Raw genomic sequence first — 9,236 nt, forward strand, 5'->3', positions numbered from 1 at the left:
TGAAATTACATAAATTATTTTAATATTTTTTTATTATAATAGTATATAGGTTTGAGAACATTTATTCGGAAACGCGAACCGAACTTTACCAAACTGAAAAACCGAAACAAAAATTAAACTGAATTTCATTAAGAACTGAGTAGATCATATATCTCTAGAATAAAAAAAATTGAAACTGAATCAAAAACCAAATGGGTACTTGAATTTTTAAAATACAAATTATGTACTTACAAATATTAATTATATGTAATTTCTAAATAACAAAATATCTTAAAATGCTATTTATAAATTGAGTTATCTGAAAAAAACTGAATTGCCCAAATATTTTTATACAAAATATTAAAAATTATCGATATTTTTATTTGAACAATTTAAACTACCCAATTTTTAAGCTGAAAACTCACAAATTATCAGATTTTTTTTGTTTGCATATTAGCAAGTTCTCAACTTTGCTATCAAACCAAAAAAGCGAAATAACACAACTGACCGGACGTTGTAAATTCTTGAACGGTTCCTAAATTTCTTGAACCAAAATACCAATAACCAAAATACCCAAACTAAAACCGAATGTTGAAGATTAATAGTGCATCTACATTTACATAAACCAAAACCAATGTACGTAAGCCTGAACCAATGTATATAAGCCTAAACCGGTCGTTAACATTGAGTTTGGGCGTTAAAATTTGCCAATGCATATTTAAAAATGTACCAACATTTCAAAAACAGTAGTATGACGTATTGTTAAAGATCTCATTTAAATAAGTTTATTCCAGAAAATATTATCTAACTTCAAATGTATTTTATAGTTAATTCAGTTTATATATGTTGATATCACTTTTATGAAAAATGGTATGCAAATTTGTATAAGTGTCACGAAGTAAATCACCCTAAGATATAAATTAATAAAAAATACTCAGTACTTACGTACCAACATTGGCTAACTGTTAAGCAAATTAGTCGCACAAAGTTTATAATGTTGATTATTTATGTCATCGGTTTATTTAAATGGAGATTGGAGATTTGGCCCAGACGATTTATAAAAATCAGTTATAATAACTAATAAGGCCCACACGATTGTAAGCATATACATGTATAGTTTGTTATATTTTGAATTAATACGTGAGTAGTGTGATGTACTGCAGGACTAAATATTAACATACTAATAGGCCAAACAACTTCTTAAAGTAGATTTTTAGGTACTTCTTCACTTTTAATAGTATTGATTAGGGGTGGGTACTTTACCCGATATCCGAAGCCGCACCCGAACCCGATCTGAAAAACCCGAACCGAAATCCGAACTGAAATAGCAAAATATCCGAACGGGTATTGAATTAGGAGAGATTGGATATCCGAAGATAACCGAACATATGTATAATTAACCTTATATTTCTAGTTTACATCTTCTATTTTATATAAAATATTTATATTGATACTACACATACTTTAAGTTCGTATGATATACATACAATTACGGAAAAAATGATTTGCTACTCACTTAAAATGTATGTCAAACTTTTTATTTCAAAAATTAACAAAAAGTTACATCCGAAATTTAAAACAATAACCAAATTAATGTTTTTTAGTTTAAAAATGTTATGTTTAAATCTATTAACAATTCAATCTATTAAAATTAAAAAAAATTAGTTAAGTGAAAGTTATATTTTTAAATACAAGAAATTTGAGAAATGAAAAATTTAATATATTTTTTTCAAAATCTAAATATCCAAACCCGATCCGAAATAACCGAATCCGAACTAAAAATACTCAAACCCGACCCGAAGTTCAAAAATATTCGAACGGGTTCTACACCTCTATATCGAAATACCCGAAAATTCAAAATACCCGACCCGAACCCGAACGCACCCCTAGTATTGATAGATATATATTTGAATTTTTTTAAATTCATCCTGTTTCTTCTCTTGTAATTTCCTGCTCGTCTTCTTTTCTGGTCACTGGTTTTCAAGTAGAAGATTGTTGCCTTGAGTCCATCATGGCTATATTTGTAATCGAGAGGATTGATGAGCACAAGGGTACATACTCCATTCTCCCTCCGCTTCTCACTGGCCTTGTTAGCATTCTCTATTGGAGGCAAGTAGTCAGTCAATCTGAATGCATAACAACCTAGAGATGGTAACTTATCTCATGAGGCTGTTGTAATTGTCAATGATCTTCGTCCATATTTGTTCCCTGCATTTTCATTCCATTTGGTGGCTATCACGTTACCCCCAATGTATACATATTCCACATATTGTCTCTGTGCTGCAGGTTAGTGCTCACTGTTTAGCTGATATGTTCTTTAGTTTACTTTCTTTTTTAACACATGAAGATATTCTTACTCTAGATTCACTTAGCCCCTGGATTCTATCTCCAACGTAGCAGTGGAAGAAACTCGTTCTGTTATGTTAGTAATGTAAAGATCCATCTCTTACTTTTGATACATGTGTTATTATGATCAACTTCACTACACACACACACACCAAACCGAAGACAAGTCGCATGATAACAGAACAACTGCTATCATCAGGACATACCGTTAAGTCTCCTGATAACAGAAACCACCCCTTGAATCCCCAACTTACCATCTCCATTCGCCACCATCCCAGAGAACAACTGCTTACTCAAAGCAGTCCCAGGCATCGCCGCCACGTCACCAACTCCCTCCTCCTCATCCGCCGCCATCCCCAAATCTTTCACAATATACTCCGCAAACGCCGTCGCCTTATAATCCCTCTCCGCCATCATCTCCCCGAACAGCCTCATAACCGCCGACCCCGCCGCACCGTCCTTCACCGCGTCAAGCCATTTCTTCGGATCCAAACCCGCCTTCTCCGCGAACACCATCCCTTCCGCGAGCCCCACCAAGTTGCTTCCAGCGCAGATCTGGTTCCCGATCTTGCAGCTCTGCCCACTCCCCGCTCCTCCCATATACTTAACCGTTCCCATATTCTTCATCACAGGACACAACAACTCCACGATCTCCGAATCTCCTCCCGCGAATATCGCTAACGTCCCCTCCCGAGCCCCCGCGTCGCCACCAGACACCGGCGCGTCAACCGCCCAGCAGTATCTCCTCCTCGCTTCCGCGTGTATCTCACGCGCGAGCTCTGGCTGGCTGGAAGTCATGTCCACGGTTACTCCTCCCGGTTTGAGGCCGGGGAGCACGCCGTCGGGACCGAGGAGGAGTGATCGGACGTCGTTAGCGTTTCCGACTATGGTGAAAACGACGTCGCTCATCTCAGCCAGCCCTCTCGGGGTGTTTGCGGTGCGAGCGCCTTTGGTTTGGAGATCCTTTGACTTTCGGAGGTCGCGAGCGTAGACGGTGACGGAGTAGCCTGCAGCGAGGGTGTGAGAGACCATGGCTGATCCCATGATTCCGATGCCGATCCATCCGATTCGAGTCGTCGAGGGAGTGATGAGCTTCGGGTATGGAGTTTCCATTTGAGAATAATTGAAGAATCTCTGAGAGACGACGATGCGAGGATAATTAAATAAATAATTTTTTTTTATTTTTTTTTGTGTTCTTTACAACAATAATAATTTATTTATTAATAATTTTTTTTGTTTGTTTTTCCGGATTTTAACTATTTATTACATAATAATTTAACTATTAATCTGCTGTCTTTACAGAGATAGACACTGTCTTGTCTTAAGACTGATAGGGACTGTCTTGTCTTAAGACTGATAGGGACTGTCTTGTCTTGTCTACTCTTCAGACACGTTAATGTTCACTTCCCTTGAAATCATGCAAATGATAGGTCACGAGAACTGAACTTCGTCCCCCTTCACATGCTTACCCTGTGATGCAACAACCTTTACGCTAAACACTATAACCCACACAAAACTTAAAGTCCATGTGTTTCACCATCTTCTTTCTCTCTTTTCTCAGCTTCGATCCATCAACATGGACACGTCTTCTCCTTTCATCAACCTCTCCCAAACCTTTATGAGCTTCTTCCACGTAGCATCAGCCTGTGTCGTCATAGCCGTCTTTATTTACTATATCTTCAGACCAAGATGCATATACCTCATTGACTTCTCATGTTACCAACCTCCAGACTTCTTGCGAGCTACAGTCTCCAATTTCATCGAGCATCTTACCATATCCGGGGTGTTTGATAAAGAAAGCCTTGATCTCCAGCAAAAGATTCTAGAGCGGTCAGGAATTGGAGATGGCGCGAGTGTTCCCGTGACGGTTCATGAGGTTCCACCAAACTCTTCTCTATCAGCAGCTAGAGATGAAACTCATGACATCCTCTTAGCTGTTGTTGAAGACCTTTTCTTGAAGCACAAGATAGATCCCAAGAGTATTGACATCCTTGTCTCTAACTGTAGTCTCTTTTGTCCTTCTCCGTCTATAACTTCCATTATTATAAACCGTTTTGGCATGAGGAGTGACATCAAGAGCTTCAGCTTGAGTGGAATGGGGTGCAGCGCGGGGCTTCTTTCGATAAACCTTGTAAAAGATCTTCTGAAGATTCATGGTGATTCTGTGGGGTTGGTGTTGAGTATGGAAGCTGTGAGTCCAAATGGTTATAGAGGCAAGTGTAAGTCAATGCTCATTGCTAACACCATCTTCAGAATGGGTGGGGCAGCGATTCTTCTCTCCAACAGGGAGCAAGACAAGCACAAGGCGAAGTATAAACTCCAGCATCTTACAAGAACTCACGTCGGATCAGACAATGAATCATATGAGAGTGTAATGCAGCAGATTGATGAGGAAGGAAATGTGGGAGTAGCTTTGTCTAAGCAGCTTGTGAAGGTAGCATCAAAGGCCTTGAAGATCAACGTGGTGGAGTTAGGTCCTCGAGTGTTACCTTACTCAGAGCAGCTCAAATACATAGTCTCATTCATCAAAAGAAAATGGGGTATGCAGAAGGAGGTATACACACCTAACTTCAAGAAAGCTTTTGAGCATTTCTGTATACATGCTGGAGGAAGAGCTATAATTGACGGTGTGGAGAAGCATCTAAAGCTGGATAAAGAAGATGTAGAAGCGTCAAGGTCAACATTGCATCGGTATGGGAACACATCTTCGTCTTCGCTGTGGTATGAGTTGCAATACCTGGAGGCGAAAGGTAGAATGAAAAAGGGAGATAGAGTATGGCAGATTGGGTTTGGAAGTGGCTTTAAGGCTAACACTGCTGTCTGGAAATGCATCTCCGAGATTGGTTCAAAAGACCGGAATGCATGGTCTGATCGAATACACTTGTATCCAGTCTCTGGAGATGGTTCAAGTGCCTTGGAAACATAGCTCCTTTCTTGACATTGATTCAGTACTGCTCCACAGAATAGTTTATCCAATCCTTCACATTTACTCTAGCTTGCTGAAGGAGTGTTTCTACAGCTGTTCTTAACATTCACTCAAGTTTATCCAAAAGTCTTGGGCATCTTCATGCATTGTAGGAAAAAAAACTTTCCACATTCTTAGATTCTTGAGCAGTTTCTTTTGGATCACTCCTCTCAGAAGTTTATCGTTATTGCATTCTGAAATAGGATTTAGTCTTACCAGTTAACAAGATTTAGTATGCACCTTTTTTCATTTAGTATGCACATGCAACCATTTTATTCCGTATAACTGTTACTGAAGAACACACAAAAGTCAGGCAATGCCTGAAATACTGAAATTTAAGAAGCGTGAGAACCCTGAAAAAATTCCGGTGGTTTAATTTTAGTAGGTTTAGACATTGGAATATATGTTTGGATTCGGTTCGGATAGTTCGGATTTTTAGGTAATTTAGTTTAAGAATTTACTACTTCTGCAAGTATTTTCATATTTTGGTCGGGTTCCGTCTGGTAAGCTTTGGATTCAAGTATTTTGGATATAACTGAATATACAGATACATGATCTTTAAAAATACATAAAATATTGATACATCTTTAAGTTTTTTCATACATTCTTATATGTGTATCCAAACGAACACAAATATCTAAAAATGAAACTGAACTTCAAATAAACAAAACATAAAATATATAATTAACAAAAGACAGAACATGTTTGGGATTAGGAAATAATTATGTTTATAGCAACAATTTCAGATATGTTCGGATTAACTTTCGATATTACATATATCGAGTATTATATATGATCGGGTTTGGAATTCTGCCCAACCCTTTACTTTATGTCTTTCGTTAGGATTTTATTCAATTTCAAACTAGCTCCACAAGATCTTTTTTGAATATTTATTAATAACTAATATTGTTTGATTAACGATTATTAACTTTTGATATTTTGATAGGATATCAGAGTCGGAATCAGAGTCTATTTATGCTAATGCATTCTCCTTAAACTCCTCTCCAGTACTGAATAGCTGCCTCAGACTGAAAACACCATCAAGCACATTTCTTTTAACCAGCCTCTCAGCTTGTTCTTCTTCATCACCAGATGAGTCATCAGTGGCAGGGTAAACCTCATCTTCATCTGGAATTTGTTCTTCATAATCCACATCTTCTAAAATATCTATCTCCTCCTCAACTACCTCAACCTCATCATCAGACTCTGAATTTTCAGACCAACCTGCCTCAAAATCTACACTATCATCATCTGAAGCTTCGACCCCATATGTTGGATCTTCAACTTCATCATCACTCCCATGCTCACCACCTTCATGAATCGGTTCAATGGCCATCTCTTCATGTACACTATTTTCTCTAGCCTCTTCAATACCATACTTTTCAATATATATGTCGACCTCCTTATACCATCGACCTGCTGTTTCCAGTTTCTTCTTGTTTTTCTCCACATTTTCCCACAACGGCTTTCTATCTTCAATATTTTCATATGGGAGCTTGAACCATACTTTCCCAGTAACGATATTTCTCTCAGTCAACTTTGACACCAAGGATGTGAAGACACAATTATAATCCACCTCAAACATTGTGACCTCTCCATCTACGTAATCTACAATCGCTTCTTTCTTTTCAAATTTTCCAGAGTGATAACATTTTACTTTCATCACCAAATCCTCGTCACTGTGTTTAAAAGTCCAAAAAAAGCACCATTAATATACATATAAAACATAAAGCCGACAAGAAGACCACATGAGGACCACAACTTGACAATAAACAAGCATAAACACAATAAACTAACATACAAAACCCCTATTATCCTTAAAAACTCAGACAACAACCCGACACCACAATCCTTAAAAACTGAGACATTAACAACCAATTGAAACTATAAAGTTTTGATATGAAGCAATTACCTCATCTCAACGAGAATTCTCTTTATTCTTCTTCCTTGATTTGTTTAGTAACCACACAAGATTTCACAACCTTAGTTTTTCTCAGTGATTTGCATCCAAACCCTAATTTCTCATATGTCTGGTTTCGTGAGAAAAGAAGAGGAAGAGTTGAAGAAACAGATCGGGTCGGGTGGGTTATTTATGTTTGGGCCGGATTAGAATTATAGAAATATTGGGTAGACGGGTCGGGTTACAATCTGTCTTAACGGGATAATTAACAGCGTTTAGTTTCCGACATCCACGTGTCCATCGCCGGTTACTCTATTTAACTTAATGATGTTGATTACATAACGTCATTAACTTGGGGGATGTGGTCATGCGTAACATATAGTTCGTGTAGTTAAACATGCATTAATATAGTTGGCATGGTTAGCCATGTGATGGCCAATACTTGATGTAGCTAGCTTTCATTTTTCCTAGATTAAAACTATGGTTTTATATTTTATTGATATACATTGCATTTTTTTTTAAAACGGAAGCATGATTCCAAAACGGAATCGTAAGCTTCCAACAGGTTTTTAAAGAGAATATTTTAGAAACGTTTTGGAAGCGAGATTCCGCAAGCTTCCACAAGGTTCCGATTCCGATTCCGGTTCCGAAGCGGGAAGCGGACGTCCGATGAAGCTTCCGTGCAACGTAGCTAATGACAAAGAAAAACCTTCGATAGGAAAAAGAACATTATATGTCAATGTGTATGGGAAAGAAAGTAGATGCCATAACTCATGTGAACGTGCATATGTGTGCACTTTCTAATCCTTCACATTACTATATTCTGAAATAAAACACAACATTAAATGACAAAATGATCGAATAACTCTTTTGATTTTAACTGATGATCAGTCATGTTCGTCGTCTTCAAACTCATCACCCATCACTCTTTCTCGTGCCTTCCTTGCCTACAATTCCCACATGTTTCATAGGAATATTAAATATACATCACTTTCACTCAACTCTCGTACATTGACTTATCATGGTTGTGCTTTCACAATCATTAAATGTATGAAAGCAACATATCAAAAGACGTAACACTTGCAGTGATTTACTACTAGTAAATTACTAACCTGTTGTTTCCAGTTGGTGAAAATGACAATAAGACTGAGAAGAACAGCTTGTACACAAGACCCAACTGTAATACCAATCCAGAGTCCTCTTCCTCTCATGTTAAACCTAAATCCTAATACGACAGCAGTTGGTATTCCAAAGAGGTAGTATGCAGCTAGGTTTACATATGCACCAATATCTTGCCTCCCTGATCCTCTAGCCACACCTGTTTCATTTAATTAAGTTAGTCGCTAGATTAGTTAATAACATTATAGGAACAGATTCTAACCTGAAAGAACTGCGTGAAGAGCATCAAATATGACTGATAAAGAAACCAGAGGTGCCATTGTTCTTACATAATCCACAACTTCGGTTTCAGAGCTGAATAGGTAGCCATATTCGTTTCTTGCAGCAAAGACTATTGCACTCACCATTAGTGATTCTACTCCTGCCATAACCATCACTGTGAAACCGCAATTCTAGCTCTTTTCGGTTTCCCGGCTCCTAGTTCGTTTGCAACTCTTGTACTGCAAGCAACCAAAAAAAACATAGAAACAAATGTGATCAGATGGTTTTTAGATATCTCTCATTTTCACTGCAACCATAGGACCTGCTATGTAACTGAGCCTCCTCATCTCCGTGAAAAACCCATCTCTCTTGTTGACTTATTCTTCTTCTCCAACGGTGAGCAGACCCTTCTCCGCCGTGTCCATTTTCCTGACTTCTCTGCTGTTTCTCCGGAGACTTCGAGATTTGTTGTGAATATCAATAAAGTCTCCCTACTTTGTATAGTATAGTAGTTATTTATATTTGTGGAAGTTGGCGGAGTGCCGTGTTATGACTCTATACCTCTTCAAAATACAGCAGCGTCTCACATAGTGATGCAGCGAAGTTATGTCGACAAGCAACGAAGTTAACGTCTTCAGTTTAGGATTCCTTAATATTATTCTTGAA

General features: G+C 37.9%; 3 protein-coding genes across 3 annotated transcripts; 1 reads left to right on the forward strand and 2 right to left on the reverse strand.

Annotated features, from left to right (window-relative positions):
* Positions 1-2,379: 2,379 nt before the first annotated feature.
* LOC106301612 (probable 3-hydroxyisobutyrate dehydrogenase-like 2, mitochondrial) lies at positions 2,380-3,488 on the reverse strand. Its single transcript, XM_013738059.1, has one exon. It carries the CDS (start codon positions 3,436-3,438, stop codon positions 2,521-2,523), a length of 918 nt encoding a protein of 305 aa, XP_013593513.1. The 5' UTR covers positions 3,439-3,488; the 3' UTR covers positions 2,380-2,520.
* A 354-nt stretch (positions 3,489-3,842) lies between these two features.
* On the forward strand, positions 3,843-5,568 carry LOC106301611 (3-ketoacyl-CoA synthase 7). Its single transcript, XM_013738057.1, has one exon. It carries the CDS (start codon positions 3,902-3,904, stop codon positions 5,249-5,251), a length of 1,350 nt encoding a protein of 449 aa, XP_013593511.1. The 5' UTR covers positions 3,843-3,901; the 3' UTR covers positions 5,252-5,568.
* A 2,393-nt stretch (positions 5,569-7,961) lies between these two features.
* On the reverse strand, positions 7,962-8,722 carry LOC106306867 (MATE efflux family protein 7-like). Its single transcript, XM_013743640.1, has 3 exons — positions 8,572-8,722; positions 8,303-8,508; positions 7,962-8,137 (listed from the first exon to the last, which is right to left on the reverse strand). The coding sequence occupies exons 1-3, from the start codon at positions 8,714-8,716 to the stop codon at positions 8,078-8,080; spliced, it is 411 nt and encodes a 136-aa protein (XP_013599094.1). The 5' UTR covers positions 8,717-8,722; the 3' UTR covers positions 7,962-8,077.
* Positions 8,723-9,236: the final 514 nt, after the last annotated feature.

The sequence above is a fragment of the Brassica oleracea genome, chromosome C7 (genome assembly GCF_000695525.1).
Source record: "Brassica oleracea var. oleracea cultivar TO1000 chromosome C7, BOL, whole genome shotgun sequence".
Classification (NCBI taxonomy): Eukaryota; Viridiplantae; Streptophyta; class Magnoliopsida; order Brassicales; family Brassicaceae; genus Brassica; species Brassica oleracea.

Bases quoted from the DNA above. Each gene is read 5' to 3' on its own strand.
- LOC106306867 (XM_013743640.1), bottom strand. From the start codon at position 8,716: ATGGTGAGTGCAATAGTCTTTGCTGCAAGAAACGAATATGGCTACCTA. The intron at 8,509-8,571 runs GTTAGAATCTGT...TAAATGAAACAG, and splicing joins TCTTCACGCAGTTCTTTCAG to GTGTGGCTAGAGGATCAGGG. The intron at 8,138-8,302 runs GTTAGTAATTTA...TGGGAATTGTAG, and splicing joins TCACCAACTGGAAACAACAG to GCAAGGAAGGCACGAGAAAG.
- LOC106301611 (XM_013738057.1), top strand. From the start codon at position 3,902: ATGGACACGTCTTCTCCTTTCATCAACCTCTCCCAAACCTTTATGAGC.
- LOC106301612 (XM_013738059.1), bottom strand. From the start codon at position 3,438: ATGGAAACTCCATACCCGAAGCTCATCACTCCCTCGACGACTCGAATC.